At 39.0% G+C, this 21,198-nt stretch overlaps 1 protein-coding gene across 1 annotated transcript in view; it reads right to left on the bottom strand.

The window, feature by feature from the left end:
- Positions 1-434: 434 nt before the first annotated feature.
- LOC106938556 (clathrin heavy chain 1-like) overlaps positions 435-21,198 on the bottom strand; it is a gene marked incomplete at its 3' end in the record, with an annotated part of 28,535 nt that continues 7,771 nt past the window's right edge. The window contains exons 2-29 of the mRNA XM_015020650.1: positions 17,616-17,823; positions 17,264-17,266; positions 15,325-15,593; positions 13,185-13,346; positions 12,990-13,103; positions 12,728-12,901; positions 11,647-11,844; positions 10,983-11,183; positions 10,753-10,905; positions 10,500-10,622; positions 9,579-9,716; positions 8,026-8,190; positions 7,715-7,895; positions 6,905-7,068; positions 6,700-6,825; positions 6,452-6,594; positions 5,633-5,867; positions 5,411-5,533; positions 5,180-5,325; positions 4,921-5,104; positions 4,027-4,219; positions 3,790-3,947; positions 3,097-3,261; positions 2,154-2,429; positions 1,643-1,792; positions 1,109-1,240; positions 899-1,009; positions 435-658 (exon numbers count right to left, since the gene is read on the bottom strand). Of these exons, the coding sequence (XP_014876136.1) occupies positions 435-658; positions 899-1,009; positions 1,109-1,240; positions 1,643-1,792; positions 2,154-2,429; positions 3,097-3,261; positions 3,790-3,947; positions 4,027-4,219; positions 4,921-5,104; positions 5,180-5,325; positions 5,411-5,533; positions 5,633-5,867; positions 6,452-6,594; positions 6,700-6,825; positions 6,905-7,068; positions 7,715-7,895; positions 8,026-8,190; positions 9,579-9,716; positions 10,500-10,622; positions 10,753-10,905; positions 10,983-11,183; positions 11,647-11,844; positions 12,728-12,901; positions 12,990-13,103; positions 13,185-13,346; positions 15,325-15,593; positions 17,264-17,266; positions 17,616-17,823 (4,619 nt within the window). The remainder of the gene's footprint in view (positions 659-898; positions 1,010-1,108; positions 1,241-1,642; positions 1,793-2,153; positions 2,430-3,096; positions 3,262-3,789; positions 3,948-4,026; positions 4,220-4,920; positions 5,105-5,179; positions 5,326-5,410; positions 5,534-5,632; positions 5,868-6,451; positions 6,595-6,699; positions 6,826-6,904; positions 7,069-7,714; positions 7,896-8,025; positions 8,191-9,578; positions 9,717-10,499; positions 10,623-10,752; positions 10,906-10,982; positions 11,184-11,646; positions 11,845-12,727; positions 12,902-12,989; positions 13,104-13,184; positions 13,347-15,324; positions 15,594-17,263; positions 17,267-17,615; positions 17,824-21,198) is intronic.

Below are 21,198 nucleotides of genomic sequence, written 5' to 3'. Positions count from 1 at the left end.
GGGCCAATATGCTGAAGTGGCCCTCGGTGAAATTGAGTTTGACACCCCTGCTCTACAGCCTTAGCCACCACACTGCCAAGCTTAAAGCGTTTTTGCACCTAGCCTCATAAATGGTGCACAACAAGGTCATTCAATCATATTTTGAAATGTAAAAACAGCATTTATTGATACTAACTGGGTTACAAAAAATATTTTTATAAGTATCTATGTTTATTCAATTGAATTAGAATTATTTTGCATCACTGAATCAAAAAATGACAAATTTTTCTCAGTCAGGTTTTTATTCTAATTTGATTTAGAGAAATCCGACCTTCTGACTGAAATGATGACATTTGTGACATTATCAATTCATTTCCATTAATATTTGTCATCCAAGAAAGGATTTTAAAAAGAAGTGTTTGAAAACACCGATACTGTTATTGTGACAGGATGACCAATTGATCTCCAATTCATATCTGGTAGAGGTAAATGTTTGGGTTTTGTTTACCTTGTATAGCTTGTCCTTCTTGCAGAGCTCCACACTCTGCCTCCAGCGGTTGTTTCTTTTGTACAGATAAGCAGCGATACGCCTGAACTCGATCAGTTCATGTTTCTCTAACCTCTGAGCCAAGTCGATGGTGTCAAAGTTATCGTAAGCATCGATGGAGGCTCTCAGGCTCTGCAGACAAATCAAATTTAACTCACATTGCAGAGAAAAGCAACCAGAACAAAACCCAGGGTTAAGAACTACGATATTAACAAAGTTTAACTAGTCAATGGAAACGTGAATCATATCAACTTTAGAAATTTAAATAATCACTTTTCAACTGTGAAAGACACTGATTCAGCTTTTGTTTAAATAAACTATTAATATTTAAATAATAGCGAGCTGGCAGCAGAACCAACCAAACCGTCCAACCTGGTAGTCTTCTTCCTCCGTTAGCAAGTTGTTGAGCGCTTCATTGACGGCCTTGTTGTTGTGATTCTGGACCGACCTCAAGTACGGCTTGACCAACTTCAGCTGATTCATCTGGTCAAGCAAAAGCAAAATGCATCATAGCAGTAAAGTGGACAGAGATGAAGGAAGGGATCACGCAGCGTAAAGATTTCCTTCTTCACATGAGGTTACCTTAGAGAAAAAGCTGACGGCTCTGTTGTGATCCAACCGGGGAGACAAAATAGTCAGCAGGTCATTAATGAGCAGAGGTTTGTATTCCAGGTAGAAAGAAAGAGATTTGTAGTATAACTCCACGTTGGCAACCTGAAAGGAACAAGGAACGAATGTAATATAACATGGAACTGCAAATACAGAAATATAACATAAATGTAAATTATACAACAGCAGAAGCTGAAAAAAAAAAGTTCAAGTCAAATCCGACTGACGATATGAAGTTAAGAGAGTTTGGGGTAAAGACTGAAGAAAATAGAAACAAAACTAAAAAGGTTTCAATAAAGTAGAAGATCTAGTTAGTAATTATTATTCTCTTAGGACAATATTATTTGACAGTCACTTTATGTAATGTTATCTATGTCTGTAGACGATTTAAATATGTATATATGTTTAACAAGACATTCCTAATGTCTTGTTAGAAATGTGGCAGCAGTAGAAGCCTGGTTGTAAAAATTGTAGAAATAAATAGTTGAGTTAAAATGACGCGTTTACCTTGGCAATTATGTCTTTGAACAGGCCTTCTTTCCATGCATCTGTTGCATGGTTCATCATAGTGATGACAGCGTTGTCGTACTCCTCGTATTTATCGTAAAGGAAAACCAGCTCTGCCCATAAATGAGATTGTTCAGCTGCACGAAGAACCTGAAACCAAAAGAATATGGCATTTGTGACATTTAAAGTTTACCTTCTGGAAGACAAATTAGCATCGCATACTTGCAAGAATGATTGGAAAAACTGCTTTTTGGCAGTTGTTTCTATTTATAAACAATCCTATGTTAAAATAATCTTTAAAAAACTTTTGATTAAAATATTAATATGATGAAATATATCAGAACAAATTTAGTAAACCACAAAAAGGAGACCAAGGAACACCAATTATTCAGATGGTGTTAATTAAAGTCTGTTTTGCAGAGAGAGAACATTCATAAATCTGATATTTCCACACAGAAAAAGCATGAAACAAACACACCCACGCACACACCAAGACAGGGAGAAAACCGACCTTTGGGATGTTGACTCGTGACCAGAAGAGCTCCAGATGTTCCCTCATTTTCTGAGGTTTGAATTTGGAGTAGAGGATGGCGAGCTCCGTGAACATCCCCATGTGGGCGCGCTCCAGGCCCAGCGCGGCCTCCAGCAGAGCGATGAGGTCCTCAAAGTACCCGCGGTCCTGGTAGTAGCTGATCAGGTCCTCCAGCTCGTCGGCGTGGATCACAATGTGAAGGCCGCAGATCTGCGCCAACCGGAACTCCTCGCCGTCGACGCACGCAAAGCAAACCTGTCGAGTTCAGAGAAAGTAAATGCCAAGATTTTATTAAGGAAGAAAAAAACCTAAATGTGCCTTTTATTTTGTGTCTGTAGAGCTTTCCATAATTGTGTTCTGTTTTGTTCTTGCTAAGCAAATTGCACTAACAAAGGAGACAGAACATAATCAGAACAGGCAGCAAACTGAACGAAAACTTATTTGTCAACACAACAAAATAACAGAATTACCAACAAACTTCTTTTGTTGGTAATTCTATTTATCTATTTGAAAGGTTATTCTGCATTCAACAATTAAACTATGAATACCCATGCATGTATACTTTCGGAACAGGTGTGCAAACTGGACACTTTGTTTCATCTTTAGTTGAGGTTTAATATGTAGACCCGAAGCATGCTCAGTTCCAGAATATTTAGCAAAACATAAAACCTAAATTTTAATTTAAGAGATAAAGAAATGTAAAATCAAACACATCTGCTGCATCATGGTTTATGAAGCCAAAGGAGAAAATTAACGTTAATACTTCTGCTCCAAAGAATAGGACAACATCGATATAGTTTGGCTTTAAAGGTGTTATTTTTTTCAATCCCACAGTTCCGTTTTATTTTTCCCTTCTTGCCTTTGTATATTTCTTAATTTCATGTTTTGCAAAGTGAAACGAAGATATTTGTGCGTCTTTTACCTCCTTCCACGTCCGAGTGCTGTTTGCTTTCCTGGCGCTGTCCACGGCCGCCTGGTACTCCCCAAGGTGGACTAATGTAGACGCAAGTCGGGCAAAGTTGGACACGTTGTTGAACAAAAGTTTGGCCGCTTCGTACATTCCCTCCTCGTAACATCTGTCTCCCACCTGAAAATGAATGATCAGATTTACAGCAAGAATTTTTCACATTTTGGTGGAAAAAGTAACCCTGTTAAAGGGGACCCATTATGCAAAATTCACATTTTGTATATTTTTTGTATTTTTGTATATTTGTATATCTGTTTGCAGTCATTTTCATGTGCATGTGTAAGCATTGAGTTAAGGAGTGTGACCAACAGCAGCTTAGTGAGATTTAAAGTGACAAGAAGCCTTAATACAGGTAATTCTGAAAGGAGCTCTGGCAGACAGAAATAACCAAACTATAAATGTACTTTATAAATTATAAAATCTTAGATAAACTCATTATCTAAGAATGAGTTTGTACCAAAAATGTATCAAACATGTTTTGTGTAGTCCATAAACCTATCCTAACTTGTTCAAGAAAGCATTACAGACCTTTACAGCAGTCCTTAATAACCGTTCTGAAACCTAGGCTCTTACTTTAAGTTAACCCAAAACATTTAAGGTTTAAAAACTATCTAAAGCCTTTACATGTGAAATTATTGTTGTTTTTACCTGCTGAATGTGAGCATTATTGGGCCCACTGACAAATTCTTCCAGCTCAGCCAGGCGGTTTGTTTTAGCCAGAGCAAAAATCAGCTCCGTCTCTACATACGACTCTCTGGCCTTCTTACGAGCCATCTGCAGGAACTTCACCAAATCCTCCCAGTTGTCTGCAGCAAAGACACACACCAAGAAACTCACATGAAACACACCAATGCAGCCAAGATATCTTACAACAGAGACGCTTACCGTTCTTGCTGGCTGCATTGACCACCTCCATGTACGCTGATGGATCCACGGCTTTGATGTAGGAGTCGATGGCCTCCTTGACCAGGTCCCTGTGCAGCTGAGCTCTGGCTAACTGACTCCACACTGCAGGCTCGTTACAGCGCTCTGCAAACTCATAGGCCCGGTCCAAGTTCCCTATGTGCTCAATCAAAACCTACAAAAATCAAAAAAGGCAAGAATTGGGGGGAAACTTAGCAGTAGAAATGCATCAATAGATTGCATTTCTTCAATCTAAAAAATAACACTCTTCAGAGAGGAAGTTGTTACTAGAAGAAGGCTTAAATTACTAATACTAGTTATTCTCAGTATTAGTGAGGTGGCTTAAATATTAAGCCAAAGGAAGAACAGAGATGTATGAAGATATTTATAAGGACAATTTTATTTTCTAAACTATGTGAAGACATTTGAGAACGCAGAGAGAGCAAAGCTTAAAATAGATAACAGGAAGGCTGAAAGGAAAACAGCAAAATGCTCTGTTTCTATCCTGTCAATCTAAGAGTTAGGAAAGGATAAACACAGACACTGGTTAGGCGCAGTAATGGCTGATATAAGATCCTACAGAGAGGTTAACCGTGGTGCTGTAAAGGTTTTGTCTTTTTTTCACTTCTGCTCTGAATAAAGTCCTACTTATGGCATAAAATCTAAACGTATTAAAAGTGATTCCTTTTTTCTTCTTGTAACTGTTAATTACTAGAAATTAAGTCAAATCTTTGCAAAAACCAGAGATTTGCCTCAAACCTGGGAGTCCTGGCCAACAACATCAAACGAACTTTTGGCTTATTACGAATTTGCTGCTCCAAATAAACCAATACTCTTTCTGCAATCATGACTATCAATCTATAATTTTATTTTTACCTGAATGGCTGAGGTGTTGACATCAAACTTCTTGAAAATGGCAAACCCCTCTTCAAAGAGCTCATTGCTGATAGCAATGTTGGCGATGTCAGGAGCGTCATAGTTATCTAGCCTGTTGATGTACTCCATCACACGAGTGCGGTCGGCCTTGATGGCCGTTAAAATCAGCAGATTCTGGAGGTTTCTGGAGAAAAAATGGAAAAAGTTTAAAAAATAAAACCTGCACTGCAGATTTACAAAGAAGATGTGCCCAAAGTACCTGTGTTCACTGAAGACAGAGTTATCGAGAACGATCTTCTCCAGCAACTCAATCAGCTCGTTTGGTAGGTCTGCAGTCATAAAGGCCTTGACTGTGACCGACACCTCCTCTGGGTCCTGGGTCTCCGACAGAGCCGTCTGCACCACCTGAGAGTGGAAATAGTGTAAAAATATTAATTAAAAAATGAAGAAATTTCTGGTCACAGCCAGACTGAAGTGGAATGAAGCCAACCTGATCGATGAGTTGTCTTCTGAACGGGTTGTCTTCCTCCAACACTTTGGCCCAGAGCTCCGGATCTTTTCGTCGTACAAGATACCGAGCTTCACTCTTAAATAATGAATTTTCATTGCAAACCTGAGAGATTAAAAAAAAATAAAAAATAGACATAGCAGGAAGTTAAACATGTCTGTGCATTCAAAATCTTCTGCGGTCAGTGTGATGGGATCTACACACTTTGATGAGGTCCAGGTCGCACTGGCCCCTCTCATACGCCACGCAGGCCAGGTGGGGGTCTCTCTTCTCGCAGTAGCGGCCGACCACGGCGCTGTCGTAGAACGGGTTCTCCTTCAGGAAGCGCTCCGGCGTGTTGTTGCTGTCAATGTAGATCTTGGCCAGTGCATTGTGGGTAGCTGGTTCCTCACATCCCTCGTGAATACGCGACTCCAGCCATGGCAACAGAAGCTTCAACCTGAAAAGGTACCAAAAAAAACTGACTTATGTAAAATATCTTCTCTTACTGTAACAGAAAAATTCAAAAGCTTGACAAAAAAAGGCATTTTTTTAATAAATTTCATATACATGGAAGAAGGAAGGTAGAAACAAAGGAATGAATTATGGAAAGAAGGAAGGAAGAAATGAATGAACAAACAAAGGAAGCAGTGAAAAAAGAAGGAATGAACAAATTATGGAAAGAAAGAAGGAACAATTGAAGGAAGGAAGAAACAAATAAAGAAAGGAAATAACAAATAAACAATCAAATTATGGAAAGAAAGGAATGAACAACGGAAGGGAGGAAGAAATTAATGTACAAACAAATTACGGAAAGAAGGAAGAAAAGAAGGAACGAATCAGTGAACTACAGAAAATCTATGGAAAGCAAAAATGAAGGAAAAGGGTTTAAATCAAGTCAGGAAACAAGAATGGGGGAAAAAAACAATGGCAGGAAGTTAAGAAGACAGGAAGAAACTGGGAAAAAGAAAGGATGGAACAAAGAGAGGAAACTGGTTTTTGCAATGACAATAACTCATGGATCCAAGCCTAATCTGGGCTCACCTGTTCCTCTTTTCCACCTCGTCCACCAGCTCATCGGTGGAAAACTGTCCTCTGACCACCATGATCAGGTTCTTGATGACATCCTCTGAACAGTCCACATCCAACAACCCACCGATCACCACGGGTAACCGACTGGGATTCACCTGAGAATGCAACGAGCAAATCCAAAATAAACCAGCAACATTTACAGAAAATGATTAGTTAGGAAGCCATGGTGGAAGAAATCCCAGCTTTGGTATTGATCTTACTTTCTGAACATAGATTTCGATGTATTTCTGCAGATTGTTGCGGTACAGGTAGAGCACCAGATCATGGACGAAGTCAAAGCGATCGCACACGATGATGAGGGGAAGCTGGTCTGTTAACTTCGCCTCCTGTAAACAGCGGCAAAATGAGAATAATATTCAATTATCTCTGCAGAAGAAATTACACTTAATGAAGAAGTGGTTTTACCTTTAGGAAGTTTTTAACCCTCTCTGGGTCGTAGCAGTTGCTCTCTCTACATATTCTCTCCACTTCTTTGATCTGACCTGTCTTACAAGCAGCCTGGATGTATTTAAAGTGAACGTCGGGTTCCTGGCTGAAATTCACGATGGAGCCAAGGAAGTAAAACAGACCTTAAAAGAAAAGACAGGAACATTTTTAAATCAAGTAAGAAAATAATTGTCATTTAAAGGTGACCTATTATGTTTCCTTGAACAGATTAAGGTAGGTCTATGGGCTAAATGAAATATGTTTGTTACATTTTTGTACAAAGTAAAATTAACTTATAGCACAGTGAACTAATATCTTAAATAATATTTCAGTTCACTCTATTTTGAGTGGCTGTCAGAATGAGCCGTTTTAGGGCTTCTTGTCACTTTAAATCCAAATAAGCTGCTGCTGGTCACACCCCTAAACTCAACATTCACGCTGCAAACAGACGCACAATGACACAACCAAACATCTTTGAAAAGCAGAAGTTCATACAACGGTAAAATCCAGCTGACCAAACGTCCTGGGGCTCAGCTCAAGTTGCTAGGTAACGGGCTGGGCTTTGCTGGGGTTGCTAGGTAACGGGGCAGTGCCTTCTGATTTGTTACATTCAAACAGACACCAAAAAACGACTGGGTGTTATGTTTGTTTTTTCTAAGAGCTTGGGCTGATTTTTGAAGCAGTTGAAACCCAAATCGAAGTGCAAAACCGTTAAAAATGAATTTTGCATCATAGGCCGCCTTTAACAAGTTTTTATCATTTTTAAATGAATTAAGAGAAAATGCCTACCTTCATAACTCTTGAAGGACTCGAAGAGCTCCACTAGCGCCTGAGTTCCCAGCTGCTCATGATACTTTGATGCTACCTGCACACACAGCTGCAGGTTCTGCCTGATGTTGGCCGACAACATGGCCCTCAAACACTCCAAAGAGTCGTCGACTGACAAGGAGCCGAAAAAGTTCACCAGCCACTAAACGGTAGAAAAATGAAAAAGCAAAGAAACCTAAATGCAGAGGAAGAGATTAAAGGCATTCTTATGAAACCAAATGTCTCCCAACGGCGCTGTGTTCACAGGACTGGCTGCTCTGCTGTAGGCGTACCTCAGGGTTGAGCAGATGTGTGTGCACCACGGCTCGTTTGATGTCGTACAGGTCGGTGTAGTGTTCGAGTGCTCTCTGCAGCAGCCCTGCCTTCTCACACAGCTGAGCGACGTGGGCCCGGTCATAGTGTGTGAACATCTGGTTCCCCAGGATGGCATCTGCTACCTGAAAATGTTCATTACACACATCAACACACATCATATTAAGAGCGACTTTTCACATCAAAGTGAGAATCTACAGCAGTGGATGAGTGAGTTCATTACAGGGTCAAAACTTTCTACTTTATTACTCTCCTGTTTAACCCTTTACATTTTCCACAACTTCTATGTTTATACAGATCCTGGGTATTAAAGTGGCGTTATTATGCATTTTTCAGGCACATATTGCCATTTTATACCACAATCAAGTAACTATGTTACCTTCAGTTCTTATAAAAATGCTGTATATATCAAACATAAATTAAAAGAAATTTGACTTTGCAATATAACACCTTGAAATTGGGCCTCTGTCTCTTTAAGAAGCTCCTGCTCTTTCCAACACTTCAGCAAGTCATCACAACGTTTCTCCATGATGCTGTTTACAACCGTTCTTACCAGCGTTGGGCTGAGAAGTAGCATCTAAGATATAAAGCTCAAAAAATTTGATTTTACATAACCCTCCCCCCCCCCCCTTTAAAAAGTGTTTAATTATAAAAAGGAAGAAAAACCATATGACTTTCAAAATGAGATTGTTCTTCCAACAGGAAAACAACCCTAAACTCACCACCACATGCAGATCAAAGCATCCAGATTTTTATTGGTAAAAACCACTGAGGATCCATTTATGCTTTTCCTTATAGTTTAGTTATGTGCAGTCATTTTTGGTTTGTTTATTATGTGAAATCCTAATGAAATGTGTGGTCGTTTGTAGTTGTAAGGTAGAGTTTACATTAGGAGTGAATAAGTTTGGAAGAAACTATAAAATACTTTGGTTTAGGGAAAGTTAAGACAGCAATTATGACTAAAACCCAACTCTAGTTTTACTCTGCCACTGTTTTTTATCTCTTATTCACCAATTCACCAATAATGTATACAATAAACATTATAAAGTGACAAAAAGCAAGAAGGGATATTAATCTATAAAATAATTAACCAGATAATAGAACGAGTAATAAAAATAAAATAGCCAAACAAACAGCAAAACAAGAAAACAAATATGGAGGAACACATTCAAAACAATAATGAAACAGAACATAATCAATTGGTGTCAACAAAAATGAAACTGATTGATATGTGGATTAGGATATCCTTTTTTTTTTAAATCATGGCAGTTATTTTCTAATTTGAATTATTTTTCTCTTCTCTAATTGATCAACAGGCGTCGCAGACATTTTTGGAAAGAAGTGGCCACTGAACTACATGTTCCTGGCTGCATGTCTCTGTTTATGCAATATGCTCCACATCCGCACAGTTGACATTCTTACTCGTTGTGGATACAACATCAATGGTGGCTAACGACTAGATGTAGCCATCAATTTCTCCAGTTAGGAAAAAGGAGCTGGTAAAACGGCTCACCTGGGGAGCGTGTATCAGGTTCATCTCAAGCAGACGTGTCTGTAAGTGTCCTTCAGCTGGACGGTTGTTCTTCAGAGCATCCAGCAGGAAGGAAGTACACTGCTGAATCAGGCTGCCCTCCATGAAAACATCAACAATCTACCAAAAAAAAAAAAAACAGCATGCACAAAAGTTAGGAATATTAAAGACTTTAAATTGTGCTGCAAAGCATCATTTCAGCTAATGTAAAAGTCACAGGTTATTAAACACCAGCCAGATGTTTCTGCTCCTTCAATTTTCTGCTTAACTTGTAATTCAAAGCAAGAGAAAGGATGTGGCTTTAAAGGAAGGAGGGAGTCACTGACTCAGTGGATTCTTGGCGTTGCTAGAACATCTGGAACAACACAGACACAGACCGACTCCCATCCAAGACACCTTTCCAGTTGATGTGTGCCATCGAATCAGATACGTCATTTTCTTTTAAACTTTGCAATATAGTTTTTATGCCACATTCTTCTACACTTTAATCATCATAGCTGACGGTCCAAAGAGTAAATACTGTGAATTTACTGCAGATGGAGTTAGACCAGAAGGAAACAAGGACAGAAATAAAACATGAAAAGAACCAAGATAAAAAAGAAAAAGAAATTTAGAAAGAAAGAAGAGGAGAAACATGGAAAGAAACCTAAAAAGAGACAAGGAGAACATAAAGGGTGGAGAAGAAGAAGGAAACAGATGAAGGATGGGAAAGACAGAAGAAGTAGACAAGGAAAGATGGACAGAGGGATAATTCAACGTTTTGACAATGACGTAAGAAAAACAGACATTTTTACTTTTCTTTAATTTGTCCCATTTTCATACTAATCTGAACCTGGAAAATACTCAAAAAAACAAATAATAAATCACACTATCAAGGACTGCATCTGATGCTGCTCATATTACCTGGTTGATGTTGGCCAGCGGCTCCTCGTCTTGGACAAGCATTTGGGCAAACTGCAGTCCTTGGTCTGGGTTGACTCGCATTACGTTCCTCAGCAAAAACACCCAGTCTGGGGTGTAGCCCACCTACAGAGGCACAGGAACAATGATGTATGTGAATCTGTTCGCACCTTTTTAAATACATTCATATTGAAGGTGGACAAAACCAAAGATGATGATAATATATTATGAGAAAGTAAAGTGGAGATCTGGTTACCTTTTTGGCATACAGCACTATCTTCTGGAACTGTCCTGTTTCTGCAAAGCACTGAATGACTTTGTTGGGGACATTTGCTCTGAGATAAACACTAAGAGCTAGCGTTGGGTCCGAGGCCTTTACCAGATCGCCCAGTTCCTCTGAACACTCCAGCTGCAGAGCACACAGTCGCATTTACTAATTATGACAGTCGCATAACAGAGGAGCAGAAAACTTTCACCAGCTCCTACCTTGTCCTCCTTCAGCCATTTCTCCAGGAGCTGCTTGCGGCCCTGCTGCAGGACGGGCCTGCACAGCTCCAGAGACTCAAACTTGTTGAGCTGGCCCTGGTCCAAAAGAATCCCGAAGTACTGGAGCAGCGGTGAGGCCTGACCCGGCTGGGCTGGGACACTCTGGAACTTGCGAATGGTTTCTGCCGTTCGGAGGATACCCTGCAGGTCAGAACACATCAAACAATGGAGGAATTACTGGAGGAGGGAAAACTGAAAATTTCTACTGAATCTTTAGACAAATTTCATGGTGGTTCAGTAAAACTCACAAGAAAACTATTTTATTCTTTGAAACTCTGAATCATTGTAGATATGACAGTCTGCTAATCAAATTAACTAATTTATTCATATTGTGTTCTTTAAGGTAAAATGAACTCAAGATTTAAGACCTTTTAAAGGCCATCATGAATGGAATTCAAGAAAAATAATACATAGAATATACGAGAATAAATAGACAAAATTTAAGACCTGTGATTAATGTATTTAAAGTAAACGTATTTTTTTATTAATTTAAGACATTTTAATGCCTTAATTTTAGATAGATGAAGAATCTATTCATTACCGAAATGCACCTGGTAAGAGAAGAAAATGCAAGCGCTACACTTAACTGCAGAGTCTGACGTACCTTGGGTGCAGATGCAGCAACCTTTGCAGCCTCTGAGTAACTTCCCTGGGCAAACAGAGTATTAAACTTTCTGGCAAAAAGCTCCTCAGCCCCAACAAGATTAGACCTCACGGCCATCCTCAGGGCCAGATCAGGGTTCTGCAGAACGTTTGTGGCATAGTTGACGATGTTTTCTTCTTCAACACACACTGACAAGACCTGTGACGTGTAGTAAAGGCAGTTGCAGTATGTCAATAAAACTCAATAAATTAGAAACAGAAAAAAAATTAGAAGGTAAATCTTTCAATGTACATTTAAGCCAAATTCACATTTTGCACGTTTCTGGACTTCAATTTGGATCTCTACTATCAAGCCCAACAACAACAACAACAAAAAACATTCAGCCAATTTTTGGCAATAAGTTTATGTTTTCTGGTGTCTGGAAAAAGAGCCGTTTCAAAAACCCACAGAATGTAACATTACAAATTAGGGGGTACTGGCCCTCACCTAACAACTTCCGCAAAGCACAACCAGTTACCTAGCAACCAAACTGAAGCTAAGCCCATTACTTAGCAACCAAAAGAACTCCAGCAGGTTTGATCAGCTGGTTTTAATGTATGTGTTATACAATGGCTGCTGGAAATGACAAGTGTTTTGTTGTGCAGTAGGCTCTACTAATGCTTTTAAAAGATGTATGGATGTAAAACTGTGCATCTGTTTTCAGACATTTTCATGTGTGAGTGTAAACATTGAGTTGGGGGGCGTGGCCACCAGCTGTTTATTTGGATTTAAAGTGAAACAGCTCTTTTTGAAAGGAGCTCAAAATAGGCAGAACTGAGCAAACTAAAATCTGACTAACAATGATTTTGTGCCTAAAATGTAATAAACATGCTTTGCATAGACCACAGACCCTAAGCTGCTCAAAGAGGCATAACAGGTCACCTTTAAGATACATTTTAGAGCCAGACAACATAAATCTTGAAAAAGCTATAAAAATAATATAAACCCTTTGATGATTTTTTTTTTTTAGCAAAATAAGTAAAACTGATACTTCCTAAGTAACAGAAGCTTTGTATTAAGACTCTTCAGTTTTTTTCCTCACCTGTCCCTTCTTATTAACGCCGATGATCCCTGAGGTGGCCTCATGAGGGGCCGTAACAAAGATAGTCTCTGCACTGATGCGGTTCATGTATATACACACTCCAGATTCCAGGTCGTACAGGTGAATGTAACCATATTTTGTGATCAAATATATCACACCATGCTTGTTCCCAATCTACAACAAAAGAGTAAAAAGAGATTTTAAGAATTCACCAGTCACCTAAAACTCTCAGGAGTTGAATAAGTAGCTGCCGTTCACTTACCTGCATAGCTACAGGGAAGTCTGTCTGGGCCTCTGGAGGGAAAAACACATCCACTGCTTTCTTAGCAAATGGCTGGTTTCCTGCAGCGGGCTGACCAACTTCAATGATATGCAACTTTGAGGAGAAAGTCATCATGCATAAATAAAATAAGCACAGCAAGTAGGACGTAAAAGAAACTCGTTAATAAACCTTCACCTTTCCTCCCGCCTGTGAGCGCACAGCAAAGCAGAACAACGTGGAAGGTTTGGCATTTCCTTCCACTTTGAACTCCCCGAAGGCAGCGGCGTGGCCCTCAATGGGCTGGGAGACTTTCCTGTCAACCGAGTACAGCTGCATCGCCCCCACTACGCGATTTTGCTGCAAAGAAAAACAAAACTGAACCTCAGACTCATGGGACTGTCAAAACTTCAAGCCGTTGAGTTGTGATGCAACACAGTGTAACAAAAGTTCAAATTCGCTGTTCGACTGTTGAGGGTTTAAGATAAGACATTATAATTGGGAACAGTGATTACTTAAACAAACAATGAGGAGCCACGAGTCAGTGCTGTGGGATGGAAACCGACACAATGTTTCCAGCAGGAGGTTTGTTTATGAGAAAACACCAGAAAAGTGTTTTTTTCCAGTGTGACTAAACTGTTTTCCAGTCTTTTCCTCCCTCGGTTTAATTTCTCTTCATTAGGGCATTCTGAGAAGCTTTTATGTGCGCAGCTTAGGTGGAAGCAGAGCTTCCTGTTCAATAACAGTGAAACCCCTCAGGTGTCTTTCATTAACTCTAGCTGACAAACCATCGGACTGTTCAGGGAGAAAAATGCTTCTGCAGGGATTGAGAAGTTATCCCAACTCCTTCTGTTATCCAGTAAATATCTAAGGAAATACTTTACTTCCCTCGACTAAAAACTAATCATCTACTTAATGTTATCTTCAATTTTATTAGGAAAGTGTAATTGGAGGGCATACTTTGGGCAGTTTTGGCCTATTCAAGGATGAAAACGGGAACCATTTCCCAACTGAGGTGTAAATTTTACTCAAATCCTCAAGCTATTAAATTTGATCCTGGACAATCTAATCATATCTGAACAGATCAAATTTTGAATGTTCAACCCAAAAAAAGTTTTGTTGTCTGAACTCAGTCTGAGGGAAAACCTGAATCCTCTGGAGCAGCAGAGTCTTAACTTGCTGCAGTGAACATATGTAGATAATATACAGATCTGAAAAGAAATAAAGAGCCCACTCTTTAATAATAATGCACTGCACTGACCCCCATTGAAAACCTCCTGATTATTCCACCAAATATTGATTTCTGAACTCTTCATGAGTTAAAACATTAGTATTGTTTTTTTCAAAATTAAGATAAACTTGTTTTCTTTGCATTATCTGAGGTCTGAAAGCGCTCCAATTTCTTCATTATTTTAACAGTTTCCCATTTCATCCAAACAAATATTAATTTTTTTGTTTGGAATTTCAGAAACATGTCAGTAATTCTTAGAATAAAACAACAATGTTCACTTTACTCAAACATATACCTATAAAAAGTAAATAAGAGACATTTAAAGTGGTCTCTTATTTTTCAAGGAACTGTATATTATTTTGCAAAGCACATCAAGACTTATTTGTGCCATTAATGCTACACCCAGTTACATTTATCAACTCCATAACGATCTTTGTTCAACAGCAGCAACTAATATGAAAATGAATGACTGCTCATGGCAGTAAAGTTTTAAAAAATATACAGTTTGAATGCTGTTTAATATGTTATATATTATACACCATTCCTAAATAGAAATACAATATTAAATAAATTTTAACTGATAAAGATAACCTGAGTAATATTGTTCACTGTTCTATTAGCCATTTATCTTTAACAGTTTTTTCTACTTTTACCATTTATGCACAATGATTCACCTCAACTAAAATTTCTCAAAAAAATGAGGAAAAACGTGAATAGAAGTTTCAACATATCAACAGAATGAAAGTATATGAAACTGATTAAATAATCTAAGACATGGCTTTTTATGCAACTCACACCTGATGTAGATGCTTTCTCCAGAAAAATTTCCATGTGCATCACTGTAAAATCTAATAAAACTTGAGAATCTGATGCTCTGCCTCCTCATTAAAACTCTAAAATAAGGAGAAAACGGCAGAACCGTCTCCTCCAAGTGTTAACACCCAAAAAGCATCCTAGGAGCAGCGTGTTAAAGCTTTGTCTGTAGGAGACGCAGAAATATGTGAAAGTTTTTTCACTCTGATTTTTTTTCCGAAAGGGCTGCGGACCAGAGACGTAAAAGGTAATTACAACTTGAGGGGAGACGTGCTGAGGGGTGTGAACTCGTACCTGTGCAGAAATCCCGATCAGCAGTAACCACTTCTGTTGCTCGTCGGTTCTGTAGTTGATGATCTGACATCCCGCCAGGCTGGCGTGCCGATCGAACACTTTGGTGGGTTGGGAATCCCCCTCCATGCTCCAGTGGTAGACCGCCGTGTCCGTCACCAAGGCGACGGTGTTCACAGATATCCACTTCCAGAACATGACCTCCTCCGTGGTGGTGTGAGCCTTCATCTTACTCTTCATCTCGATGTTGAAAATCTGCAGGGTTTTGGCAGCTGTGAGGATGCATGGAAACGCAGAAATCAGACAAATTTAAGACGTAATGATGGTTTTTTTTTCGTTTGTAGATTATTTCTCTATATTAATGCTCATTGACATGTTCGCCTGTCATAAGGTGAACATTTTAAGGCAGACATTTTCTAGCATAAAGAAAAAAAACTAAATCTAAACTTGAATTTGAGTACATTTATTCAGTCAGAGATAATCCTGTTTAAAAATTGTTTCTAATACCTGATTTTTAAACAGCAGTCACTACCAGCTAAATGCAACCAAAGCAGTTAATGAATGTATACTTTACTTTTTTTTTTTTTCTTAAGAGTCCCTGGGAACTTTTAGCCATCCACAATAAAATATGACGTAACACAGAGACCCATTACCTTTAGCCTTCAAAAAGCAGGCTAGATGAGGAACCATATTTATGGACTATCAGGTGTGAAAATAAGCGTATTTTTACATTTGAAAAACCTGTTCCCCTCCTCACCTGTGGCGGCGCTGCACCAAGAACCAATGAAGGAAACAACATGAAAACCCATGAAGACATGATCGCACAAAACTAACAATCTTGTTTTAATTCCTTACTTTTGAAAATGGTTTAGAGTTGAACGGAACAACAAAATATTTATCGCACAAAAAAACTGTAGAAAGTAATAGTTTGTGCACACATCTATTCTGTTCAGGACCTTTTTTCACACAAATCTCAGTTGGATTAATGACTGTCGGTGTTGTGACTGACACTGAAGAGCATAAGACAGGTGCCAGGACTTGGAGGGACTTGTGAAGATTGTGCAAAGTGAAATGATCAAACATCTCTCTACACCAATCAACTTTATGAAATGTAATATAATTGAGTTCTGCCACACCATCAGGATTTTATATGCTCATTGAATGAATGTACTCAAATAAAAGTTTGCATTTTCCAGCGTGAACATAACTATTACAGTACAGGATTGATTTATTTTAAGGTTTTTTGCACATCTTTAAGCAGAGGTTCCAGCAAATTATCAATCTGTAATAATATGAATACCACAAAGTGTTGTGTAAGCCGTCGAAGTCTCACTTTGTGCACCCAGCTGACATTTGCACCTAGAATCAACTGGCCTCCAGCTACAGGAAGCAGATGGCAGCTTTGAGAAAGGTCATAATGGCTCGCAGTAACTGAGTCACAGCACTGCTTCTGAGCTCCAGAATAGACTGGTTAGCTTCGTATGCGACCAAGTAACAACCTTCATTAGCCATTAAAACTCTCAACATAACAAACAGGTGAGGTAATGCATGAGGTTAGTGAATACTGGCTCTGTTGTGCAAACAGCCATCAGCACAGACAGGCTTTATGATAAGCTAATGGGTTGCCTAATTAACAACAATGATATGGCTACTGGCTCACGCAGGCGTGCAAAGACCCACGCAGAGCTTCAGCGCTTTTTACTCTAATATGTGATGATTTCAATACGACACACACACAGCCATGCCAACGCGTGTTGTTCTCATAAAAGAGGTGCATCTGCCAGCAGGTTAGATTAGAACACAGCTTTGGATTATTTTGCAGCTGCAGGGTGGTCAAAATGCCTCTGCATGGTTGTTGGAGACACTTTTATAAGAGAAAGACATGGCTACTGTATCATCACAACGGGGTGCCAGACAGGCAGACACACAGAAAGCAACTCACCGTCTGAGAAATTACAGAAAGCAAGGGAGGAGAAAGCAGAATGTCAATCAGGTAAGAGTGACAGGACAACGTTAAGGAGGGCCAAACGGGGGCGAGTTATTCCCAGAGCGAGGGAGGAAGAAGGAGAGAAAAGGCATTACAGGCAGATCAGCACTTTCATTTATGCTTTCCGGGTTATATTCACTAAGAGATAATCAATACGACGAACCAATTAGGAACATTGAGAAAACAGACTTGAGTGCGTTTGGCCAGCATTAATCATTGCATGACTCTTTTTCTACTACAGTTAATTGTACTGGAGACAGAAATAACTTTCATACAACATAATGTACAACGAATTTCACCATCTCACCTTTCAGCGCGATAACCTTGCTTGCGGGGTTCATAATGGCGCTGTCAGCAGAGATGGGCCTCCTGATTGGGTTGTTGGGGTCGGACATGTCAACGATCACCACCTGGTTCTGCTCGCCCACTTTCTCCCGGATGCAGATGAACTTGTCTGACTCCATGGTCAGGTAGCTGAAGCCGATGTTAGCTGGGTTCACACCCAGGTTCTGCAACTGGAAATTAATTAAAAAAAAAACAATGCAAGAGAATAAAAACACCAGCTGGAACATCAAGTAGATGGTTTAGAGTGAATCTGGATACAGAACCAACAGGGATGCTTTGGAAGTGAAGTCAGTAAAACAAACGCCACACACAGGCTTTCACAAAACATCTTTAGGTTCTTTCCTTTTTATTTTAATTATCAAATTGTCAATCATTTAGTTACATTATAAAATAAAACTACATTCTGTTGTTTGCAGGTTGCTAACATCTGCCGTGTTCCTGATGTCCAGGCAGAATCAGAGGCCCAAAACAAATCTGTGCAACTCCTTGGCCAGCAATGTCTGTCTACATGCCTGCATTCAGTCTCCATGGTAACCAGCTGTTTCACCGTCCAATCATTTTAGAGGGAGTCCCACAGCTTTCAATCCCGCCCATACTGGAAATGTAACAATTTACAACATGGGTGCAGAATATCAAGAAAATATGGAACTGTGATGCTATTGCTGAAAATTGCAAAATTGTTAATTAACTCACATTTTCTTGACGCTTCTTTACTATTGCTCAATATCCACACCCCTCTCTATGAGCAAGGGAACAAACATGTAAATTAGGTGTAATAAGAGTGTAAACAGGAAAGTTAAACTGCCAAGACAAGCTTTCCAACATGCAGACACTTGAAATTTAATATTTTACAAACTACAATGTCCGAGCAGTCATTGAAGATTGTGATATTCTGAGGATAATGATGATTCAATAGATTGTGCACGTTTAATTTCTAACTCTCTCGACATTTTAACCACTGATTCTGATTTTCTAGTCTGATAACTACAACAGATAGGGGGAAAACATGCTGCAGGTTGTTTTATGGTGCTAGTAGATTTGAATCTAAAAAATTCAGGGACTATTTCATGCTGATTTTTATTTAATCCAAATAACTTTACAGTACATCCTGTTGGTTGATGTGTTTATAGAGCAAAAATGGTCAAAGTTATTACATTTTGATGCATTTAATGAATGTGATACGAGAAAAAAAAAACATATTTTCACTAATCAGACCTGATTATGGGAATCATTTTGATTTCCGGACCACTGATTGGTGCATATCTAATTATTGCCTCGGTTTTCAACTCAGATATTCACCAAAGCATCAAGATACAAGTTTTTTGGCAAACCAACCACTTCTGGGTTTTGGATAGAAACATGAAGTCTTTAAACTATATTATCTCTCCTATTATGTCATTGTAGAGAAGAAACAGAGATTATTCAATATTGTCCAATAAAACATTAACACAACTGACATACATGAGATAATGAGCAAGTGTTCAGTTGGCTATTTTAAAGTCGTTTCATACTCAACAAAACTTCTTTAATGAATCTGGGGCGGGGGGGAAGTCCCAGGGAAAATGTACAGCAGCTGATCTTTGCTTTGCTGGGATAACCCAGTGAGAGCCACATCAAAATATAGTTTTGATAAAAATAGCACCAGATCTGCTCCAGTCCTCCAACTATTATCTCAAAGGGTGTTTTCCCACACAGGGGTCACAGAGAGCCAGCGAACAACCACAGAAACCTCCGACGAAACTAAAGGTTTTCTTTTAAACACCTACTTCAGCTCTTTTAACACTAAAATGGTGTAAAATCTTAGCATAAGTGAAAACGTAAATCCCTCCAGCTGCAGCCGGACCATTTGTCTGAGCAGAGAGAGTGGAGCAGAACAGGCATTCTCCGTCTGATGACTGAACTCCCTGCATTATGCAGTCTGAAGCAAGCAGAAAGGAATCTTTACACTCATCACAAGGACCACACTATCTCCCAGTTGGCTGGAACAGCAGGACAACAAATCATTTGAAGCCATTTAAGTCGGGTCTTCAGCAAAACAGGAAGAAAGAGGCGATCGTAAATCAGGGTCGTAAACCGGGGCGCGCCCGTTTAAGTCCACTTTTAAACAAGAAACGGTTTCCAATCTAGGAAATTATCATTTGCTTGATTAAATTCATGCTTTACGTTAAAAATTGGATGTTTTGCCCATTTGTAGACAGGCAAACACACACAACTTTAAACTTTCTATTTATTTTTTTTAATCCACTCTCTTCACCTGACATTATTTGCCTTTATCTGAAGCATGCAAAAATTGATGAATCTAACAGGGAAATATAAACTATACCACCTTTAGTCCTTTTGTTACTTTGTGGTGATTCTTTTTTTCCTAACAAACATGTTGGATGTGTCAGCTTTGCAAGGTCCTAAAACTCTCCCGAGATGTTCCACAATCATCCGAGAAGGCCAGTTTCCATGAAATTTCGAAGCCAGGTCTCTAAACTACCCAAATATCTCTCTGGGACAGAGTTTCCCACTGAATGCAAGACAATAAAACAGAGCTGGAAACCTCCCTTAGTTACAGACTGCTTCATTCTGAACAGGAATGCACAATATTAAAAGCATGTGGTGGCAGTATTTTCGTAAATACCACAATAACAGTATTTTGAATGCCCAAAATTATTTGTATCCGTTAGCATCTAAGGCAATGAATGTGTAGGATTCAGCCTGAAATTTCCACTGACATGCATTCTAACTGAGGATGGGCATTTAGTGCATCATTTATCAAATCTTATAGTGATTTTGATTTATCATTTTCAAGATAAATTCTATTAGTTTTACTATTTTCTATGCTATTTGTTTAATGAGAGTATCAATACATACTCAAATTTTAAAATATGCAGCTTAATGTGAGCCAAATCACTCTTCTTTATGTGACTGGTGTTCTAAAGAACCATATTGCAAATGGAAATGTTTTGTTTTTCAGGAGCAGCGTTTATGGTTTCGGGGTTATAATTGCTGTGCCATCCAGTCATATAAAAACAACAGGAACAAATAGTTCTTATTGTTACTTTTATTGTCTTATTGTCACAATTGGACTACAAAATATTGTTAATCAGTTCTTTGCAAAACTATTACTCTGCACATTGCTCCAACACATACACAACCTAATCATATTCATCTGCTCTTTGCACAGATATATGCATTTTGTCTATTTTTCCACAGATGTATTGTCACTATTACTACTTTGTATAAAAATTATTGTTTTTCTAACATCAGCATCTATGTGCTTCTATCTGAATAACATTTTGCAGCTGGTACACTGAATTCACACCGAGACCCAAATAAAGGATTACCGTTTTGTCGTCTATTAGGATTTTCTAGAAGATTGATCTGGAGGACGATGTGCAAATGCAGCTGTGGATTTGGCAAAAGCCTTTCCTGAGAGTGACGTGTGGATGCAGGGACGAGTGTGGAACCAAACTCCCAGGATATCCTCATATCAACCAGGTCAAATTTCTCTGCACGGCACATTTCAGCAAATAGACAATTCAAAGTGCGCTACATTA

This window comes from Poecilia latipinna, unplaced genomic scaffold, assembly GCF_001443285.1.
Source record: "Poecilia latipinna isolate Pla-1442-1.1 unplaced genomic scaffold, P_latipinna-1.0 Scaffold2625, whole genome shotgun sequence".
Classification (NCBI taxonomy): Eukaryota; Metazoa; Chordata; class Actinopteri; order Cyprinodontiformes; family Poeciliidae; genus Poecilia; species Poecilia latipinna.
The sequence above is the reverse complement of the archived record's forward strand: the minus strand, read 5'-3'. Positions and strand labels throughout refer to the sequence as shown.